Source organism: Cydia strobilella, chromosome 1 (assembly GCF_947568885.1).
Source record: "Cydia strobilella chromosome 1, ilCydStro3.1, whole genome shotgun sequence".
Lineage (NCBI taxonomy): Eukaryota > Metazoa > Arthropoda > Insecta > Lepidoptera > Tortricidae > Cydia > Cydia strobilella.
The window spans coordinates 17,716,016-17,739,987 of record NC_086041.1 but is presented as its reverse complement, the minus strand read 5'-3'; the positions used below and the strand labels follow the sequence as shown (position 1 = coordinate 17,739,987).

Below are 23,972 nucleotides of genomic sequence, written 5' to 3'. Positions count from 1 at the left end.
GGCCTCGATAGCAGTGTGTGATTTTGACCTAAATTGTTTCCAAGCTTCGTCGATGTTGACCGTGTCTGTGCAATCTGATGTGTTTATAGTGTTCATAATTTCCTGACAATCAGCTTTAAAAAAGTTTCTTCTTACTTGTTGCGTACAGGTACTTCTGTTTGATTTTAGCTCAATCTGTAATGTTGCTAGGAGTACTAGGTGGTCGCTTTTTCCTATATTAGGGTAGTATTGTACTTTAGTACAAAGGTTTTCTTCGTTGCACATAATTAGGTCAAGTAAAGATTCCTCGCTATTTCGCTTCCTTGTTATTTCGGTCACTAGTTGGTTTAGGTTACTGTTTACAAACATATCAAGAAAGTTAGCATGTAGCGTATTGTACTTATCGGTATCAACATCATCCAACGGCCACTTGAGGTCAGGCAAGTTAAAATCACCCATTATTATCAAAGGGTTGGGATCCATAGAAGCTTGATTAATTGTTTCAAATAATATTCTATCAGTTTCTTCAGACGTGTAATGTGTTGGGCGATATATTCCTGCAATTGTAATTGTATAACTTTCATATTTCAATTTTAGCCACAATGCCTCGACCGGGGGGTGAGAGATATAAATCGGGTGCGGGATTAGTTGTATGGGTCTGCCGTAAAGCGTATGAGATATGTATATAGAGACTCCTCCCCAGCCCGTTCCTTTAATTCTATCATGTCTGTATAAAGCATATCCTTTAATATCTACCAAACTATCACCTATGGTTTTAAGTGTGTTTCAGTAATGATGATACAAGTTGGTTTCAATCTATTAACTTCTATAATAAGCAAATCTCGTTTAGCCGTTAGGGATGCCAAGTTCGTATATAAGAATGTAAATTCTAATATCCCAGTATTATTAGTTATAACTTTTTTGAACTAACAATCTTTGAGGAATTATTCACATATTTTATAGTCAAGTCGGTTTCGCCACTATCGATTCTGCGTTGTAATTCCTCACGCAACTTGTTCAAATAGTCCCGCTGATAGGGTGTTTGATCATTTTTGGCGGACACGTTGTTCGGGAGCTTACTGTTATTTTTCAAAACCTTAAGGGCAGCTTTTTTATTGGTGAAAATGACTTTGAGTGGGCGAGCCACGGCGTCAGCTCTGGGTTTACCTAGACGGATTACGGCCACCGGCACCTCTGCCTCCGGCACGCCTGTCAGAGCTGCTTGGTCCTGTGATAAATCATGTGCAACACGTACCTCCTTGTCCCGGGCGACGTCGCCAGTCTGCCGCGAACACTCACCAATACCAAACATAATAACGTTCGCACTGCGTTTTTTCCTCTCTGCTAACTCTGCTAAAATGCACTCCATGCTTGAACCTTCACTTTGTTTGCTTTTCAGGTCCTCAATTTCAATTTTCAGTTGGGTCACCATATTCCTTAAAGACGGCAGAGAATTGAGCACGAGTTATTGTGTATGTACCAAACTAATGTAATTTGTTTAAACCACGCTCATTGTTTATTACAATTACTCTAGAATTATCATATTTCCGGGCATGAATTTTGCAGTGCTTCACCCAAATATAAAAATAGCCTTTTAGTTTCAGCGAACTTTTAGTTAGTGTCTAAAGTTTCTTATTTTCGGGGGTCAGGTGGTCATTAATAAACACTCTGCTCGTTGCCTGGGAAGCCAATTTCTCCAGCGGATCTATGAATAAGAATTTAAGAACTAATATTGTTGCTGCACATGTGCGAACTTGACGAGTGCGCGCACTGGACTGGACTGAATCGCCGGAACTTAACACCCTTCGTCCAAAACGTCTCCTACTATGCTTTAACTTTACACGCGTTTATACGCTTTTTGTCCGCAGAAATATCGAAATCAAGCTCCAACCGTATCGTGTCGATCCTGGGCCTGTTCGAGCTGTCAGTGGGAGTAGCGCCGCGGGCCGAGGGCGCGTCGGAGCTGGCCGCCGCGCAGCTGGCCGTGCAACACGTCAACCGGCGCGGGCTACTGCCCGGGTACAAGCTGCACCTCTTCACCAACGACACCAAAGTAAGACCATCGTGCCAATCCCGGGCCTGTTCGGTCCCGAGGGTGAACGTCAAAGTAAGGTTTTGGCATAGATAGGCACATTAAAAAGAAAAAAACTAATTTAATTTTATCATGAATTAAAGTAAGGTATTTTAAAACTTCATCCGAAACCACTTATTGACTTTCGAAGGTCGACGTCACATACTTAAGTACTTATCCCCAAATAGAGAACCCGAAGCCGCCAACTGGCGCGAATTTGTACTTTTAGGTACGTAACTAGCTACCTACCTTCAAAAACCTGACATCTGGGTTCGACCTAAAACTAACTTATGACTTTACGTCAGTTCGAGATATTTCGGGTTGGAATATGTTTTAAATACTTACTCTGAAGGCAGTTTAAATATTTTGTTATATTTATAAACAATAGCCATTATAACATTAGGATGACCATTTCTTTCTGTAGTAGGTAGACACATTATGAATGAGTTTATTCATAATAGAGGGTCGGTTTTTGGTCTACAAGTTTTCTAGAAATCGATTTTCGCTCATGTCGTCTTGGACATGGGTATATTTGGTATCAGTGCATTCACTATTCAGTATAATGTCTTGAACACAAATATATGAGATGACAAGCGCGAAAGTGGTGGGGGTAGTTGCTGTGACGTCATAAAGTCGGCAGTACAAAGTTTTTTACTTTTTCTTTTAAACATACCATGTGGGGTACCAAATGAAGGGGCTTTGTGAGTAGATTACAAATATATAACATACTGTAACATTTTCACTACTTGGTCTAACAAATTATTAAAAAAACGTAAAAAAATCACAATCCACACCACCACCACCACCACCACCACTTTGAACTGCTCTAAATTGAAAATGACTGAATGGAATATACCAATATACAAACCAAGTGACTGTGAATATCCTCTATATAATGTTAAAAAAAATTTAACCAGATATACCCAAAAATTAAAAAAGTACATCATGTTGAATAACAGTATAATTTTCGGTTACATAAAACTGCAACTATTATTATAACAAATAAAAAACCTGACTGTTTACATATATTTTTGAAATGGTCTTTTCACTAGCTTTCATTTGGTACCCATATTGCTATAGTGAGTGTGACTTCATGAGATTATATAATAAATGGAATGTCAGTTAGCACTCGCCCGAGAATTCGTCAGAATTGTGGTACTGACATAGGCTATATATAAATTTAGAAAATGGCGCCCGCTAATGAAAAAAGGGGGGGGGATTGTTTTTTTTCTGACTATAGCAATATGGGTACCAAATGAATGCTAGTGAAAAGGCCATTTCAAAAAATATGTAAACAGGATTTTTATTTGTTTTAATTATAGTTGCAGTTTAATGTAACAGAAAATTATACTGTTATTCAACTTGATCTACTTTTTTAGGGTTCCGTACCTCAAAAAGAAAAAACGGAACCCTTATAGGATCACTCGTGCGTCTGTCTGTCTGTCTGTCTATCCGTCTGTCACAACCTATTTTCTTCGAAACTACTGGACCAATTAAGTCGAAATTTGGTACACATATGTAAGTTTGTGACCCAAAGATGGATATCTAATGTAGACTAATTAATTTTACCCACGGGGGCCACTTTTGGGGGGTAAATGAGAAAATTAAAAAATAAAGTTTGTCAAATTATATCGTGTTACATATCAAATGGAAGAGCTCATTGTGAGAATCTCAAATATTTCTTTTTATAATTATGAGATAAATAGTTTAGAAATTATTCAAGAAAATAGGCAAAAAATTACCATCCCCAAGGGGGGAGGCCTTATCTCCAAAACTACTGGGTCAAAAATTTTGAAAAAAATACACAAAATAGATCTTTACCTATAGATCACAGGAAAACCTATTCGAAATGTGCAGTCAAGCGTGAGTCGGACTTAATTACTTAGTTTTTGATCCGACCCCTATGGGTTTTTTAAAGACATTTCACATAAAAAATACATTGTTTAAATTGTGCAATGTACGGAACCCCTGGAACGCGAGTCCGACTCGCACTTAACCGGTTTTTTTATTTTTGGATATATCTGGTTAATTATTTTTTAACATTATATAGAGGATATTCACAGTCACATGGTATGAATTTTAGAATAATTCATTCAGTCATTTTCAATTTAGAGCAGTTCAAAGTCAACTGTGGATTGTGAAATTTTAAACGTTTTCTAATAATTTGTTAGACCAAGTAGTGAAAATGTTACAGTATGTTATATATTTGTGATCTACTCACAAAGCCATTTGGTACCCCACATGGTATGTTTAAAAGAGAAAAGTAAAAAACTTTATCTAAGCACATATCGTTAGTGCTCTAAAATGCGTCCAGAAACCGTAGGAAATGACCAGCATTATTACAACCAATTTTACTATGAAAACTTTCTTATATGTGGTCGTAGGTAAAATCTGTACTTTAATGTTATTATATTATACATTTTTGTAAGGTTATGAGTTTAAATTTGTAACAGCTGTCGGAACTCAAGCGGGTCTCTATTCCAGTGTTCATTGGCGAGAGAATGGACTGTAAAGGGGGGCGATAAGGGATGAGATCTAGGGGCCGGTTGAGCAAGAAAGTTGTGCTATACTAAAATTAACCTATGAAGTGAAACTAAAGTGCAAAATAGTGTAGGGCGAAGTTACCTTGCAATCCGGGGTTGTGGGCTTGAACCGTTGGCCTCCGTTGTAGACCCTGGTGTTGGTCCCGGGCTGCCCTTGTCGCAAGCTAGAGGTAAGCTTAGAACCGTTACCTTGATCGTCCAACTTAGACCGCGGATTCTCCACTTCACCGATGGGCACGGCGTACTTCGGCTACACAGCACTGATTTTAAAAGTAGTCTAAATATTAGCAGTAGTGCTTTTAACAATTGCGAGAAAATTAGCGAGAATGGCGAGACACTGTGTTAACTGGTAGTAGGCTTATAACATACTGGCTCTGACAGCTTGTGACAGAGCAATATTCAAATTCAAACTGTGACTTTGGTGTTGCCACAGTAATTACAACAAGAAATCTAAAAAATACAAAGCCAAAGCTGAACATTCCGCCTACCAAAATGCAATTGTATTTTAACTAAGCGAAAAAGATAAGAAAATAACAAAAAAGGTAGTGCGATAATATTAAAACTAAACGAAAAACGGACAGCACAAAGGTAGCGCTCTAAAGCGGCTACGCAGGCAGTGGGCACAGCTTGACCACAGGCCGTTTGTACAACCCTGTGGCCGTGCGCACAGTAACCACACGACAGATCCCGTCAGATCCGGGGTGTGTATCGGTGATGCGACCCAGGGGCCACTTCATTGGGCTCGTCTGCTCGTTCACAACGAGCACGAGTGCGCCAACTTGGATGTTGGGCTGTCTGTCGTGCCACTTCATCCGCTGCTGGAGAGTATGCATGTACTCCTTCGACCATTTGTTCCAGAAGTCCTGGTGCATCTTCTGAAGCAGCTTCCAGCGTTGGAGAGGGCTAACCCGAACGTCTGACAGGTTTTCCTCAGGTACGACCGACAGGGGTTCCGTGGTGAGGAAATGACCCGGAGTCAAAGCCGACAGGTCGTTGGGGTCAGTGCTGAGAGGAGTGAGTGGCCTCGAGTTGAGCAAAGCCTCAACTTGGGTTAAAACCGTCGAAAATTCCTCATACGTCAGCCTTTGGTTCCCGACGACACGCGCCAAATGTGTTTTCACGGCCTTAATTCCAGCTTCAGCGAGTCCTGAGAAATGTGGGCTACCTGGCGGGTTGAATTCGAAGGCAATTGTATGGTGTGCGGCAGCATCCTTCACTAGACGTTGCAAGATGTTGTTCGCACCGACAAAATTTTTTCCTTGGTCAGACACTAACCGGCTGCACCGACCACGACGAGCGACGAAACGCCGAAGTGCGGCGAGAAAAGCATCCGAGGACAACTCGGTGACAAGCTCGGTGTGAATGGCCTTTGTTGCGGTACAGACAAAGACACAAATATAGCCCTTGTACGTTTTGTTACCGCGTCCGCGCCCGAGAGCGATGTCGAAAGGCCCGCCAAAATCGACCGCTGCGCTCGAGAAAGCCTTAAGTTGGGATATTCGATAGGACGGCAGGTCGCCCATGAATGGCGCAGGGGCACCCAGTGGCCGCACCCGAAAGCACTTCATACATTTTGATACCACTGCGTAGATTGCCCGTTTTGGACACATGATCCAGAAGTGTTGTGACAACAAGTTATGAAGCGTTTGGATGCCTGGATGCATGAACCGCCTATGATAGTCGTCGACAAGAAGGAAGGTCAGACGATTGTCGCGAGGTAGAAGCAACGGATGCTTCACGTCGAAGTCGAGAGAAGCTCGCGACAGGCGACCGCCCACCCTTAAGAGACCCGCGTCATCCGTGAATGGGGACAGTTTCCGGAACGCTTTTGGAAGAGAGTTCCAATGGTTGTTCGCAATCTTTTCGATTTCTTGAGCGAAGCTGCGCTGTTGCACGGAGCGCACAAGAAGCATCAGTGACTGCTTTACTTCGAGAGGTGTCAAAGGTCCGCGTAACAACTTCGCGGTCGTCTTTTGGTTCTTCGCGTTGTTCGCGAAGCGGCGACAATACGCTAAGACACGTTGAATCGTTCTTAACGACGAGAACTTCTCCAATAAATTGTCAATGAAGGCGTTGTCATTGGACACTACAAGGACCGTAATCTTTTGTTCTTCTTGAAGAACATCCCTATCAGGCGCCAGTGCTGACTTGGGCCAGCTTTCGGAAGGGTCCCGGAGCCAACCAGGTCCGTTCCACCAGCACGTTTGGTTGACCAAGTCTTGGGGAAGCAAGCCTCGAGATCCGCAATCGGCTGGATTGTCAGTGGTTCTGACATGATGCCAGGAGTCGGGAGGAATGACGTCTTGGATGTGACTCACACGGTTGGCCACAAACGTTTTCCACCTGGACGGACACGACTTGATCCAGGTTAACGTCACACTTGAGTCCGACCATGCGATGATTCTATCTACCAAGTGGAAAGGCTTCAAAGCCTCCACGACCGAAGCCATCAAGTCCGACAGTAGAACCGCTGCGAGCAATTCAAGACGCGGCACGGACAATTTACGTAACGGCGCGACCTTGGACTTAGCACACACCAGCTGGACGTCGACGTCACCCTCCTCAGCTACTGTACGGCAATAGATTACGGCACAGAAACCGCGTTCTGACGCGTCGCAAAATCCGTGGAGATGTAGGACGTCGAATTTCCCGAACAAACGGCGAGGCACAGCTACAGCACTCAGCGAAGAGAGTTGAGTTTTAAATTCCTGCCATTCCAGTCTGATGCTTTCCGGGACATCTCCATCCCAGGAAACGCCCGAAACCCAAAGTAACTGCATCAGATACTTGGCGAGAAATGTTACAGGCGAGAGGAAACCCAATGGATCGAAGATTCTAGCTATCTCCGACAGAATGGTGCGTTTCGTGCATCGACCGTTAGGAGTAGATGCTACACGAAAGCGAAAGGAATCAGATTGTGGTTGCCATAGCAAGCCCAATATCTTTAGAGAAATGTCAGTCATTTCTTCGAAATTTTTAAAATCTTCCGAGTACAGGTCAGAAGACGGAAGATTCTCCAGGAACTCACTACTATTAGAGGTCCACTTCCTCAGATGGAAACCCCCCGACGACAATATGTTTGTAAGTTCCAGCTGGAGTAAACGCGCCTGCTCGACAGAGTCCGCTCCGGTGACGACGTCGTCGACGTAGATGTCACGAGCGAGAACAGTTGAACCACCTGGGTATTCGGCTGCAGAATCACTGGCCAGTTGAGCCATTGTACGAAGCGCTTGGAATGGCGCAGCAGAAACCCCGTAGGTTACCGTTTTGAGACGGTAGTCGCGCACAGGACCGACAGCAGAGGGCCGCCACAAAATGCGCTGGAATTCTGCGTCCTTTTCAGAGACCAGGATCTGCCTGTACATCTGTTTCACGTCACCTGTGAAGACAACAGCATGCCAGCGGAAGCGTGTGAGCAGGTCGAAGATGTTGGTCTGAAGCTTGGGCCCAGCGAGAAGAGTAGCGTTCAAGGACACCTCGTTAGCGTCCTTAGCGCTTGCGTCGAAAACCACGCGAAGAGGAGTGGTGACGGAGTCACGCAGAATTCCATGGTGAGGTATGTAATAGAAGTGGCCTTCACTTGTGGAAGGAGGTTCCACTTCCTCCAAATGACCGCGAGACTCATAGTCAGCCATAAATTCTATATACGCCCTTTTGAACTCGGGGTTGGAATTCAATTTGCGTTCCAACGACGTGAACCGCTTGAGAGCGATTTCGCGTGAATTGAGGAAGGTAGGTTTGTTCGCGGGATCGACAAATGGTAACGGAACTACGAACCGGCCTTCCTTATTGCGATAATAGTTTGTACGGAAGTAGTCCTCGCAGCGTTGGTCCTCCTCCGAGACGAAAGGTTTGGTCGGAGAACTAACGTTTTCTAACTCCCAAAATTTCTTGATGGAGTCATCGAGCGACAAGATCTGCGAAGGACTCGACACGAAAAAACAATGTTTATTATTGTTGCGATAAGATACGAGAGCGCTTGTTGTGAGCTGACCCCCGTCACACTCACCCATAACGACCCATCCATAGATGGTTTTCAACAGAGTAGGCTGTCCAGGCTCCCCGCGCCGTATACCGGGCAACAACGACGAAACGAAGACCTGTGCATTAAGCAACAAGTCCACCGGCGCCGGACGGGCAAACTCAGGATCAGCCAGCGATAAATTCTTGGTGTGCGACCACCCCGACGAATCGACAGGTTGTGGAGGTTGGTCGGCACACACCGGCGACAAAACGAAAGCTTCGAGTTTAGTACTCAGCGAAGAGGGTTTATTACCCATTGGCTTGATCTCACATGAAAGTGAGCCAAATGTTTGACAGGGCGAATTGCCAATGCCAAACACGGTGTGTTGGCCAGACGTTTCAAACCCTAGCATGTCTGCACAGGATTTTGACATAAGATTGCATGCACTAGCACCATCCAAAAGCACACGCACTGGGCGGAAGACACCAGAACTGTCCCGAATTAACACCTTGGCAGTAGCGAAAAAGACTGTATTCTCTCCCGCCATAGCAGTTAAAACCGTGCTACTACTACTACTGCTCGTGCTACCGCTAGGTGGTGTAGTTGTAGTCTCTGTGCCCGTGGGTGCTTCAACATTCTTGGTGAAGTGTAACAAATTGTGGTGTGAGCGATGACACACACTACAGCGAGAAGCCCGACAAGTCTTCACTTTATGTGCACTTGAGAAGCATAGAATGCACAGACCCTTCTCCTTTACAAAATTAAAACGGCCATCGTTGCCAAGACTTATAAACTTGCTACATTTGTCAAGACTGTGCTGACCGGAACAACAAACACAGGTCGGTGTTGCCGGAGTCGACACAACAAGAGCCATTTTATTTTTTGTTACCGGTTTAACACTCTGAGATGGAGGCCTGACACTTACACTTGAGTTCTCCAACGCCCTGCTCCGCTTCTCGATAAAACTTTTTAATTCTTCAAACTTCGGAACCTCAGTGCTGGAAGTGAGTTGTAACTCAAATGCTTCCCGAGTCGCAACATCTAGCTTTCCCCACAGCAAATAGTACAACATAAAGTTCTTATCGGGGAGGTTAAATTTGGACAAAATATTTAAATTTTCATTAAAAGTTCTAAAAACCCTTTCCAAATCTGTTTTGTTTTTGACCGACTCACAGTTAAGCAATTTTTCATAATACATGACAGCAATTTGCCTCTTCCTGTCATAATAGTTGGACAGCGTCTCATAAGCACTACTATAATTGTCACCCGACAAAGGAAAAGATTTTATTAAATCATGTGCGGAACCCTGAACGCTAGACAATAGGTAATGCAATTTTTCCACGTCACTAATTGTGCTCCGACTATGTATGAGGGAGTCATAAAGCTCCTTGAAGGACACCCAACTTTCCAATTTTCCATCAAAAGGTTTAATCGCTATTTTAGGAAGCTTGGCTAAATTATTTTCAAGCGTTAAAGGTTTCACATCCGACTTATCACTCATCTCACTTTTGGCCATTTGTCTCAACCTACATTTTACCGATTTCAACTTACTTTCGAATTCCCTCGTAACTTCGTACTCTTCCACACGTCTTTCAGGTTTCAGCGGACGTAAGATCCTCAACTGAGCATTGTGAAAGTCTTTTTCTAAATCTTTTATGTCCGATTCATCATAACCTTTTAAGTCGGAACTCTCGATGTTTTCCAAACGAAAAATAGCGTACCCTCGCGCGACACGGAACATGTCCACGGTCGCGGGTTCCGGATCACTATCACCATGTACACTCATATTGTTTTAAATGCAAATAAACACACTAAAACGGCGAAAAAAACACAAAACTAATTGCAATGCAAAATAATAACAAAGTACCGAACCTATATGTATATAGTGACACTGACAGCTAACGTCAACACTTGACAGCTGTGACAATGTTGCCGACAGTATTAACCACGAGTGAACGAATGGTTTAGTAAAAGCACTACTACACTACCAACAACTTTCTTGCTTTACCCTCGACTTTTTTAGAAGTCTACCTTCAACTTTTTGAATTAAACAAATGATATGACGATATGTATGACCAAGCGAATTTGAATAAGCAACACAGAACGACAAACGAAAAACCAAAGGTCACTTTTCAAATTATCCGGTTCGAAGACCAAAATGTTCATTGGCGAGAGAATGGACTGTAAAGGGGGGCGATAAGGGATGAGATCTAGGGGCCGGTTGAGCAAGAAAGTTGTGCTATACTAAAATTAACCTATGAAGTGAAACTAAAGTGCAAAATAGTGTAGGGCGAAGTTACCTTGCAATCCGGGGTTGTGGGCTTGAACCGTTGGCCTCCGTTGTAGACCCTGGTGTTGGTCCCGGGCTGCCCTTGTCGCAAGCTAGAGGTAAGCTTAGAACCGTTACCTTGATCGTCCAACTTAGACCTCGGATTCTCCACTTCACCGATGGGCACGGCGTACTTCGGCTACACAGCACTGATTTTAAAAGTAGTCTAAATATTAGCAGTAGTGCTTTTAACAATTGCGAGAAAATTAGCGAGAATGGCGAGACACTGTGTTAACTGGTAGTAGGCTTATAACATACTGGCTCTGACAGCTTGTGACAGAGCAATATTCAAATTCAAACTGTGACTTTGGTGTTGCCACAGTAATTACAACAAGAAATCTTAAGAATACAAAGCCAAAGCTGAACATCCAGTATCCATATATATTAAAACAGTTATCGATACGAAACGTCAATTCAGTATGTTTTTAATCTCGAGTGACATGAGAATAGGGACTTCATTCGTTTGCCTATAATTTAAAAAAAAAACATTCGCCTTGACGGAGGATCGAATTGCCGCCGTTACTGTTGTCATTTGTTTGTTGGTTTTTTGCTGTTAAGGGGCCCACTGACTATCAGTCCGCCGGACGATATCGGGCTGTCAGTTGTTCGGAACTGTCAAATTTTTGTTCTAACTGACAGGCCGATATCGTCCGGCGGACTGATAGTCAGTGGGCCCCTTTACGAAAGTAGAATTGTGAAAAGTTGTTTGTAATTTACATTTTAGTTGAAAATATGAGTAGTTTGTTTCTGTATTGGTTCAAATTATTTTTTATCGCATTATTTTAATATCTATAGTCTATAGATATTTTACAGGCAGCACTAGTAGCAATGCAGGTAATTTCCCTACGGGTTCTGAACCCATCTTAGAGTACTTATGATATGTGTGTAGATAAAGTAGTGTATGCAACTGCACATAATTAGGCCTTAAAACACGTGTGATTCTATTATGAAACTTGCTATAATAAATAAAGATAAAGTCTTGAATTGTTACCAGTTTATGGAGTTATGTAAATAGCGAATTAAAAATATTTAAGCTGCATCATTCATATTGTTAACAGTGTGACCCAGGTGTGGGCGTGGACCGATTTTTTCACGCATTGTACACGGAGCGTGACTTCAGGATGGTCATGTTACTGGGCTCCGCCTGCTCGGAGGTCACCGAGAGCATCGCCAAGATCGTGCCCTACTGGAACATTGTTCAGGTATGTGATCCGATAGGTCCGTGGATAGGTCCTTCAACGCGGAGCGCGACTCCAGGATGGTCGCGTTTCTGGTCTTGCTGGCCTATTCTGAGGTCATGGTGAACATCGCCAAGATCGTGCCCTACTGGAACATTGTTCAGGTGCGTCACCCGAGCGTGGATAGGTCCTTCAACGCGCTGGACACGGAGCGCGACTCCAGGATGGTCATGTTAGCTCCGCCTGCTCGTAGGTGACGAAGGACATTACCAAGATCGTGCCCTACTGGAACATTGTTCAGATATATGGCCCGAGCGTGGATTCAACGCGCTTAACAACGTTAATTGTTAGGAAGGAGGGGCAAACAGATATTACGGTTAAGCTGCTGCTACAAGAAGCTAGCTGAATGAACAACTAAATAAGTTTTCCAGTAGCTGTTTTACGGCTGTTATGCGTGGTGGGCCAGAATATGTAACTTACTTTGTTATAACATGCAATTAACTGATAAATTAACCCTTTACCGGGCTACGGGATATATATTTCCCACATACGGCACTTCAAACATGTGTTCTATTTTCGATGAGTAAGATTCGATTGTAATTTTTGAGATGTCAGCCTGGTAAAGGATTAATTAAGCATAATCGAGGGGCTAGTTAATAAACTTCACTAACTTAGTTATTAAATAAACTAGCGGTGCTTAGGGTTTCATTCAATAAATGAAACCCTAAGCACCGCTTCAGCGACTAGACTAGGTAATCTCGGGTTAAATCAAATTTACCTACCACCTTCAATACGCAGCGAACAGAGTGAATCCGCAAATTTCAGCCTTGATGGAATTTATTTTAGTACATCTGAGCCTCGACAACAAGCTGTGGGAAAGTGAGCCATAACCTGTAGTGGATAAGATTTTATATAAGTCAAATAAAGGGGTTTTGAAGGAGTGTAAGACCGTAGGTATTCGATTTGTTTTTGGAATCAAGTTAGTGAGGACGTTTGAAGATGTAGGGGGTAGGTAGGGGGGGGGGGGGGAGTAAGGTGGGTTGTGACAGAGGGGAGTGGTGACAATGAAGATTTCTCGGAAACTATGATTGTTAGTGAGCTGGACCCAGCACTCTTAAGCCCCTTTAGAAATGCGCATTTTGACGTATTACCTGCCAACGACGCATATAGTGGTTTTAGGTGTACAACATTTGAGTACAAATAAACGCGAAAAGTAACTTGTCCCCAAAAATTTTGATTGTATCATAAAGTATTACGTTTACGTTGTTGTAATTTATTTTTTAATGCAGTTGCTCAAAAAGAACTACTTTACGTAGCTGTTTAGCGTGCGGAAAGTTGGTATTAGCGAACTAGTGCTTTTTACTTTTCCAATTTTTTTTAATTTATACTTGTTCCAATTCATGACTACTTATTGATAAATATTAATGTTAGTTTCCTTTAAACGCCGTAACCAACATAAAAACCTACTGTTAATGTAAGAATACGAAAAATATACATATTTCATATTTTATTACTTACCTCTTCGTTATTATAACACGTTTATTTTTTAATATTGAAGATTGAAAAACCGTTCTTAATAAGTTGTCTGAATGGAACGGAATAGCTATGGAAGGTAGAGGTAGGAATAGCTGCCGAAACGCCTGTCAAAGAAGAGGCGTTTTTTCTTACTGCAAGCTAAGTTTCCAAAGGCAATAACATTAGATATTGTTTTTTTATTCCTTACTTGTTGTTTTTCATATTTTTTCGCAACTGTATTAAAACACGTCGTTCGATACACGTGAGGAAATGTCATTCAAGTAATAACATACTTTCCGCACTAGCATCGAAATGTACTATTCTTATATTCCTTGGGTTTTCAAGTTTTGGAATTATGGATTATTATTATAACGAGTTAGTGATTTCCTGTACCTAGGCGAGTTGTGACAGCTTATCACAACTCTCCTACTTAAGTTGTATTTAAGTTTATTGTGCTGATTAGGTGTTTTTTGGTCTTTTGGTGTACTGTCGAATTCTAAAACATTATTTCTCGTTTCAAATAATTATCAACTACTTATTCAAAAGAGACAAAATAACCAACCCAATTGCCAACATGTTGAATTTGGTGCGATGACCACATTAAGACCTATGAAGGATAAAATTGCGGCCCTACAAGCCAAAAGTATATAGTCAAGAAATTCGTAAAGTTAGTTTTAAGCAAAGCAAAATAGATAGGGACGAAAACAAAGCAGAAAATATCCGTTTTTGCTTGTGTTGCCTTGAATGGAAGAGAAGTAAGTTCAATTTTATGAACTCCAGGGCTAGCCTCACTAAACTTGCACCGAAGGTATGCTGGAATTGGTCCTTAATAATTATATTTATGATTAGGATAAGATTTCAGATTATTTTTATTACGGCTGGCCCTAAAAGATGCCACAATTTCGTATTAAAATACTTATTATTATCCGCTAAGTACCTACTGTATAATATCATATTGTTTTGGTTGGTAAAAATGATACAAATCTGCTATAAAATGATAGTAAGTAAGTAGTACATTTTTAGATTATTAAATATTAGTTTTAATTTTTTTTTATTTTTTATTCATCAAATAAATAAATAAATATTATAGGACATTCTTACACAGATTGACTAAGTCCCACGATAAGCTCAAGGAGGCTTGTTGTATGGGTACTCAGACAACGATATACCTATATAATATAATAAATACTTAAATACATAGAAAACACCCATGACTCAGGAACAAATATCTGTGCTCATCACACAAATAAATGCCCTTACCGGGATTCGACCCCAAGACCATCGGCTTCACAGGCAGGTCACTACCCACTACGCCAGACCGGTCCTCAAAAATCCGGTCGTTAATAGTCAAAATAAAGGGGTATCACCACCTACCTCGGACGCTGTCACAACTTTACCTCGATGTTAAAGTTACACACAACACGGGGACACGGGGAGTTGTTCTGGTTTTTGTAGATTTTCTTAAAAACTTTAATACTTTTATTCGTGTTCGTAACAGATTTTGGAAAAGTATGAATAAAGCTACACATCATTATAAACTTCATAGCGATGTGCTGTGTTGCTGAGATATTTTGTCACAACTCTCCTTAGTCTCCCCTAAAATAGGCAGCAGTTTTTAAGGAAATTTACTTTAGTACGTATCTGGGGGCATGGTAGGGGTGCACTAACGCCAAGACGAACAAAGCGAAGCGCAACCTACCTTTTCTCGAAGCGCTTCGTCGTTTTTTTTTTGAACTCTCATAACTCGGGTTTGGATTACACCAGATAAACAAAATTCTCGGGATATAATGCCAATAGTAGACTTATTAAGCATAAAAATTTTCAAATGCATAGCTCTTATACTTTAGATTTTATTCATATCTAAAAAAAACGATTTCGTCCCTCACTCATCAAAACCTTTAGGGTACTTCCTAAGAAGCTCTAGGAAGTCCTAGGAAGCTGAAATTTGGTATGTAAGATAGTCTTAGTACACAAACAACGAAAAAAAAATCAAAAAAATGAAGTTTTTAGCCCCTAAGGGGGTGAAAAGGGGGGTGGAATTTTGTATGGAAAATCAATAACCGCTGTACCGGTTTAGTTAAAATTTGGTATGTAGATAGTTTTTATTATTGGGAATGATATAGAATAGTTTTCAACCCCAAAATCACCCTGTAAGGGTGAAAAGGGGGTGGAAAAGGGCGTAATCAATAAAAAGCAGATTGTATAAAAAATGCCTCCAGGTACGAAATTTCAGGATTTTTAGTAGTAAATTGGGTACAACCCATTGGGTTTAATTTCGCTTCATATAAAATGATTCAAATATTTTTAGTTCATTGAATAATCACTTCGCATAATACTTACTTTGTAGAACTTTTAATCGTAGATTTTTGTTGCAAAGAAAATTTAAAGTTTCGATATTCATTTCATAGAATTTCTAATCATATATTCTTTATCCGCATATTTTTTATTTATTATAAAACTATTTATTAAGAAAAACAATTTATTGAGTGGCAGTTTCTAAACGTTTAATTGACAAAATGCATACCCTCTTATAAAATTACAACATCGCGTTCAGAATAATAATGATGGTAAATTCTACGTAAACGGGAAAACAATCTTGTTATTGTCATAAATAATGTCTTCATAAGCACGTACTGTATTTATTTTCTATTAAAATGAGTGATACAGAATCGAATAATTCTTATTATAATATACGAGACACTAATTAAAATATAATTTCTGTTTGTAAATCAATATCGTACAATAAAATAAGTCTGTTCTGGCGCTGTTTTGCTCGCAGTTCTAACCTAACCCACTTTTCTTAGTAACATTTCTATTTTGTAAGGGCCGCAATTGTAACCCAACCGAATCTACTTTTCTGAACGATTATATCGATGAATAAATAAAATAAAGACAAACAGTTTTCTTTAAAACATAATCCTACTTTGATAATTTTATTAAATAATTTAGCCCTTTCCAACTCGGTTTTGGATCCAAAAGCGGTTGTGAAGCCGCCGTCCACGCCGTGCGTACTTACGTGGAGCGTCGGGCTGGTGAGGTGCTGCTGAAGGTGGATGTGGCTAACGCTTTCAACTCCGTGGACCGTAGCGCCCTGCTGACCCAAATCAAAGAAAAAATCCCGGAAACTTACAATTATCTATGGCAATGTTACAGCTCACCTACGAAACTTTTATATAAATCAAACCTTTTGGCCTCCTCCGTTGGTTGTCAGCAGGGTGATCCTTTAGGCCCAGCCATTTTTAGTCTCGCCATTCATCCTATCATAAAAAATCTAAATTCTAAATTAAATATCTGGTACCTGGACGACGGAACCCTTGGAGGTGAAGCCGATACTGTTTTAGACGATTTAAAAAAACTAACATCCGAGTTGAAATCTATCGGCCTAACTCTGAACTTTTCGAAGTGCGAACTCTTCATTTTGAACCCTTCTTCCGATCGCAAAATTATAGAGGACAGCTTAGTTATTAGTGAAAATCAGCTTCACCTTCTTGGCTGCCCTATTTTAGATCAATCTTTCGACGAATATGTCAATACCAAAATCCAAAATTTCAGTTCTGTTTCGGAACGCCTACTGAAAATTAACATGCATACCGCCTTTACCATCATTCGATACTGCCTTTTCGTACCCAAATTTACTTATGTTCTCCGCTGTAGTCACCTCTGGAAGCATCCCACCCTACTTTTAAAACTTGACTCCATAAGTCAGGATACTCTGTCATCTGTACTCAACGTACGTTTTGAAGAAAGGTCCTGGATCCAGGCCACTCTACCTATTCGGCACGGTGGCCTGGGTATCCGAAAGATTTCCAGTGTGTCGCTGCCTGCCTTCTTTTCCTCGGTGCATAGTGCTCAAAACCTGATTGGAGGTATTTTATCTCGCTCTCTCGGGGCCATAGAGGCAGCACATTGCACCGAGGCCAAGAATGTTTGGTTACTAACCTGTGGCAACACAGACCCGCCTGCCAATCCTTGCTCGCAGAGGCAATGGGACGAGCCGCTCTGCCGTCTAGTACGGAATAACCTTGTTGATACGTCAACTAGTACGGCGGATCGAGCTCGTCTTCTTGCCACTGCGGAGTGGGAGTCGGGTCTGTGGCTGCAAGCTCTACCCTCCCCGTCCATAGGTACCCTATTGGACAACTCCACCTTTAGACTGGCGACTTGTTTGCGCATAGGGACTGTAACCAACGTCCCCCATCGCTGCCGTTGTGGTGCCATGGTGGACAGACATGGACATCATGGGCTTTCCTGCGGCAGAAGCGCCGGACGAATACCTAGACACGCCAGCATCAATGATGTCATCCGAAGGGCCTTTGTCAGCGTCAAAGTTCCGGCCATACTCGAGCCCGTAGGTCTGGCTAGGGACGACGGCAAGAGGCCTGACGGTATGACGTTGGTGCCTTGGAGGATGGGACGGCCTCTAGTCTGGGATGCCACATGCGTTGACACCCTCGCGCCGTCCCACCTTCCGGGCACTAGCAGTATTGCTGGTCGTGCCGCGTCCATGGCAGAAGACCTCAAACGCCGCAAATATGCCACCCTTGGCAGCAGTTATATTTTTGAGGCGTTTGGGGTCGAAACGCTGGGGCCGTGGGGGCCAAGCGCGCGCCGGGTATACAAAGAGATAGCGACGCGCCTTATAGACGCCACAAGGGACCAGAAGGCTAGCCAGTATTTTGCTCAACGCATTAGCATTGCCATTCAACGTGGCAATGCAGCCAGCCTTCTGGGCACACTGCCCATCGGCAGTGACTTGGAGGACGTGTTTTATTTATAGGGCCTTTATTTTAAGTTTATTTATACCTAGTTTGTATTATTATTTTTACTGTCTTAATAAACACAATTTTAGATATGTAATAAAATAATAAGATTTTAAAATTCATTGAATTGCGTTTCTATGAAATATGTTGCATTGTAGTAAATAGGTGTTGAAATAAGAATATTCGAAATAAAAATACAAGGACCAAATATTATATGAAACAGTTTCTTGTGAAACGAAATTCTTTGAAATTTGTGTCTGGGAAACAAGAATACCCCAAACATAATTCTACTGTTTGATAAGTTTGCTAAATAAAAAAATGAGATTATAAAATTCATTGAAATGTGTTTCTGTGACATATGTTTCATTTAAGTAAATAGTCTTTGAAACAAAAATATTCGAACTAAAAATGCAAGGACCAACTATTATTCGAAACATTTTCTGTGAAACAAAATTATATGAAATTTCTGTCTGCGAAACAAGGGATCACCAGTAAATTACCCCCAACCCTTTAAATTAGGGGATGGAAGATAAGCAACTTACAAAAAGAAGTGAAATCCCACCAAAAACATTTCATGTAAAATGTTGCCAAGACGAAACCATAAGGCTCGCACTGTCAAAAAGTTATCAGATCTTTTGTAGAGCTAAGCTTCTAACTCTACGGGCCCTAACTTCACAAACTCTACACCTTAGTTAAAATATGTGGCTTGGCCGTTTTGTTACATACAAAATAATTTATATTGAATACATTTTTCACCTTACGCCCATGTGACACACGTAGGTCATTTCACGTAGGTAAACGTGGGAAATAAAGGGGTATCAAAGCCTTGTCGGCTGCCGCTCCGGTAGTGGATTGCCTACTTGACCTAAACACGTCACCATCTGCCTGGCGCTATCTGGGCTTTTTGCCACTGCTCAATTGGCAATTAATTCCAAGTATTGGCAAAGGCACTAGTTTTTACGAAAGCGACTGCCATTTGACCTTTCAACAACTAAACACCAACCTAAACACGTAGAAATCATAAATTTAAAATATAAATTTATATTTTGTTTTATAAATTAAGTAATTAAGCTGACACGTAATCCACAGCTTTATAGTGACTTTTTTTATCAAGACAGCGTCTTCTCTTCGATTCCTCTCCGCTAATCGCTAACCAGGTTTTTAAATCTGCACATAAGTGCTTGTTTTGTTCACGCAACGTTAGACGTCCGAAAAGAATACGTCATACAAATCTGTGGCTGGTTTGAGGTCTAGAGTAGATTATTATGTTTAGGTTGCAAAGACATGATCAAAATGTTGTCTAAAATATCTTGGTCAAAGTTGAAACTTGCCGTACATGTCTACAAAGCTTGTACAGTAAACAAGATAGGGGTACCTATATTAATTGTAATATAAACAGGGCAGTGTCGTTATCATATCATCCAATCCAAGCATTCTACGTGCAGCAGGAAACTCCGCCCTTAATTAAACGCCGGTATGCGCGACTCCTGGCGCCTCGGACCGCTCTCACTTAGGTACCTACTAACACAGTTAACAGTAAATAAATACATACCTCCCTTAACTAAGTTTCATTTTATATTAGTGCAGGTCCATGTGTTTGCTTTACATTGTTAGAGCATATTTTGGAAAGAAATAAATACAGATATCATCATTACAGTTTTTACGATATTTTTTTATGGAAGGTAAACTTAAGACGTAAGTAAATCACTAACATAATTATATGTATGTATTTTTAACGACCCAACCTTTATCTGTCCGCCGTATCGGGAATTAATATTTCAAACTTTTGCTATTCGATGCCAGTGTTTATTTATGTTAAACTGTTGCCAATCAACAGGTACTTATTCTAAAAACAATGTATTATTTTGTCATGAAAAGGTTTTTAGGGTTCCGTACCCAAAGGGTAAAAACGGGACCCTATTAATAAGACTCCGCTGTCCGTCTGTCCGTCTGTCACCAGACTGTATCTCATGAACCGTGATAGCTAGACAGTTGAAATTTTCACAGATGATGTATTTCTGTTGCCGCTATAACAACAAATACTAAAAAGTACGGAACCCTCGGTGCGCGAGTCCGACTCGCACTTGGTCGGTTTTATTGATATTCTTTGCCATGCTTATTCCTCGGTAATTTTTGGGGTATGTACAAAGTTTACACTTTTTCACCTTACTCCTTTGTGATGAGGCAAAAAATGGATACATATTTAACATATCTCTGACGTCGACTGTACCCTACTAGTAAATCACAATAAGTTAAAATGTTTTTTAAAACTAATGCTCGTCTCTAAATAAATAACAAATGCTTTTGGTTGCCTTAGAGTATTGATAACTATATGATAGATCCAAACATCTGTTTACACCTACGTCTTAACTGTATAAAACGTGCCTTGTCTTAACATCTCTCGTTGTAGTAAATCCTACTCATTAATCATTATTTATATTGGTAAAGATACTTATATCTAACTCCGTATAAGATAAGTAGTAAGTAGTCTAAGGAAAAACGTGCCTCGGAAATCAAGAATAAGTTATGCTCGAATAGATGGCGCCATACCTTTGGCCTATACTCGTGTAGATGGCGTTGGCGACACCGTTTGATATTTAACAATTTTAATGCTAGCTACACACGAAACGATTTACTTGCGCAAGTTCAGACTTACACAAGTATACTCACGTGTGCTGGAAGATACTTGCGCAAATTTTGGACTTGTACAAGTTTTGGAAACCTGCTCGATTTTCGATTCCGAAATTACCGAAACGTGTGTGGCCGCTTGCGTACAGGTTGTAGCCGACGTATCCGTCCACTACAATATAATAAGCATGTAGATATAGAATAATTTATTAATAATTAAAAATAAATTTGTGTTAGATTTTTTATTAGTAAAGCAAAAATAATATAATAATATAACTGGAAAGCCACTGGTTCAGATAAAATCCACAACTACTGGTTAAAAAAGTTCACTTATTTTCACCCAATACTGCTCAAACAAATTAATGATTTCATTGACGCTCCAGAAACACTACCGAAATACATCACACAGGGCGTAACATATATGTTAATTAAAGATAAATCAGATAGAACAAATCCCGCTAAATATAGACCCATTACTTGCTTACAGACCATTTACAAAATTATTACATCATGTATTAGTAAACTTATTTACCGTCATGTAGAAGCACACAATATATTGGCCGATCAGCAAAAAGGGTGCCGCCAAAACAGCCAAGGCTGCAAAGAACAGCTTACAATAGACGCCGTCATCTCTAAACAAGCTAAGAATAACAAGAAAGATATCAACACTATGTATATAGATTATAAAAAGGCCTTTGACTCAGTACCACATACTTGGTTAATCCATATCCTTAAGCACTACAAAATACACAGCTCTATCATACTCTTCCTTAAAAATACTATGTTACATTGGTCAACTGTTCTGAAAATAATTAGCAATACCACTAATGTCGAAACGGAACCCATTAATATCCGCAGAGGAATTTTCCAAGGGGATGCCCTGAGTCCGCTTTGGTTTTGTCTTGCGCTCAACCCGCTATCTACTTTACTGAACAACAGCAAATCTGGATATAAAATCTGCTATGATAATACTTCGCACACAATATCGCATTTGATGTATATGGTCGACATCAAACTATATAGTAATAATATATACAATATCCATAACCTCGCTGATATCACACAATCGTTTTCTTCAGATATACACATGGAATTTGGCATTGACAAGTGTAAAATCCAATCAGTTCGAAGTGGTAACATAGAACGTAACAGCTACACCCTCAACAATGGAGAACAAGTAGACCCTGTCGACGAAGAAACTGGTTACAAATACCTCGGTTACCAACAAACACAGCAAATCCACCATAAAATAACTAAAGCTTCACTTAAACAGAAATTTATAGGCAGGCTGCACAAAATTCTCAACACTTATCTTAATTCACATAACACCATCAAGGCAATTAATACATATGCAGTACCCATTCTAACCTACTCTTTCGGTATTATACAGTGGTCACAAACAGACCTTTGTAATCTTCAACGAATAATTAACACTTTAATGACCAAATATCGAAAGCACCACCCGCGAAGCTGCATCCAGAGACTGACCCTACCAAAATCTGAAGGCGGAAGGGGCTTAATTGATATTAAAAATCTTCACAACAGACAGGTAAGCTCACTCAGGAAATTTCTTCACAACCGCGCTATTAATTCCGAAGTACATCAAGCTATTGTAACCGCTGATCAAAAATGTACTCCATTGAACTTAAACGACCGCAGGACGCAGAAAAGTGAGGTAATAGTAGATCACCAGCAAAAACAACAAGCATGAATCCAAAAGTCACTCCACGGCAGACACCGACTCGACCTGATCAACCCTAGTGTCGACAAGCTAGCGTCAAATATGTGGCTTAAGAGAGGTGAGTTGTTTCCAGAAACCGAAGGATTTATCATAGCCATACAAGATCAAATAATAGATACTAAGAACTACAGAAAATATATAATCCGCGACAGTAATTTACAAACCGACTTGTGCCGACGCTGCCATGCTGCGTCCGAGACAATACAACACATAACAGGAGCATGCCGATCCATAGCCCGGACCGATTACAAACACCGCCATGACCAAGTTGCAGCTATCATTCACCAATATCTTGCATTTAAATACCACCTCATTAATAACAGATCCCCTTACTATAAATACACCCCACAAATTATTTTAGAGTCTACCGACTACAAACTTTACTGGGACAGAACTATCATCACCGACAAAACAATACATTACAATAGGCCTGACCTTACCCTCCACGATAAAGTTGCAAAAACTGTGTATCTCATTGACGTAGCCATACCCAACACACATAATCTCACTTCAACTCACACTGAAAAGATAAGTAAATACGCAGACTTATCAATAGAGATAAAAACCCAATGGCGGGTGAATACCGTAAAGACTATCCCAATAATAATTTCATCTACCGGTGTTATCCCTCGTACTCTGCATACCAGCCTCAAAACCCTCGATATACATCCACTCACCTACATTCTTCTTCAGAAAGCTGTTATAATGAACACATGTAGGATAGTACGCAAATTCTTAGCTTTAGAAAATTAGGGTATTACATATCCTTCTATATTCGTTTGGCCAAAAGCCCGCGAATATGGAAGTAAAATCACCTCCAACCGGAGAGAAAAACAAATTGAAACAAATAAATAATAATAATAATAAAATACTTTATTGCACACTACAAAATAAAGGTTACAGAGAATACATTGGAATTTAACGGCGTAGGTTACAACAGGCGGTCTTATCGCTAAACAGCGATCTCTTCCAGACAACCTTCAGATAGCGAAACGGCGAACATAGTTAAGTGTACGGGTGGCGCAAAAAAAATATAAAAAAATGAAATTAGCAAAATTTGTGAAAACAATTTAGACAAATATAATAAAATACATAAACTACAACTATCCAATAAATCATACACTACATAAATTAATACATACATTTTATATATAACTTATACCTATATAGGTATATATATATACGGGTATGTCGAGGTAGCCATAACAGTGAGTTTCATAGAGAGCATATACCTGCCTTTAAACGAGCAATTCTTGTGTAGGTT

General features: G+C 40.6%; 1 protein-coding gene across 1 annotated transcript in view; it reads left to right on the top strand.

Annotated features, from left to right (window-relative positions):
* The window catches only part of LOC134748947 (gamma-aminobutyric acid type B receptor subunit 2), a 320,538-nt gene that overhangs the window by 228,531 nt on the left and 68,035 nt on the right, over positions 1-23,972 (top strand). Inside the window, exons 4-5 of the mRNA XM_063687384.1 lie at positions 1,848-2,032; positions 11,945-12,088. Of these exons, the coding sequence (XP_063543454.1) occupies positions 1,848-2,032; positions 11,945-12,088 (329 nt within the window). The remainder of the gene's footprint in view (positions 1-1,847; positions 2,033-11,944; positions 12,089-23,972) is intronic.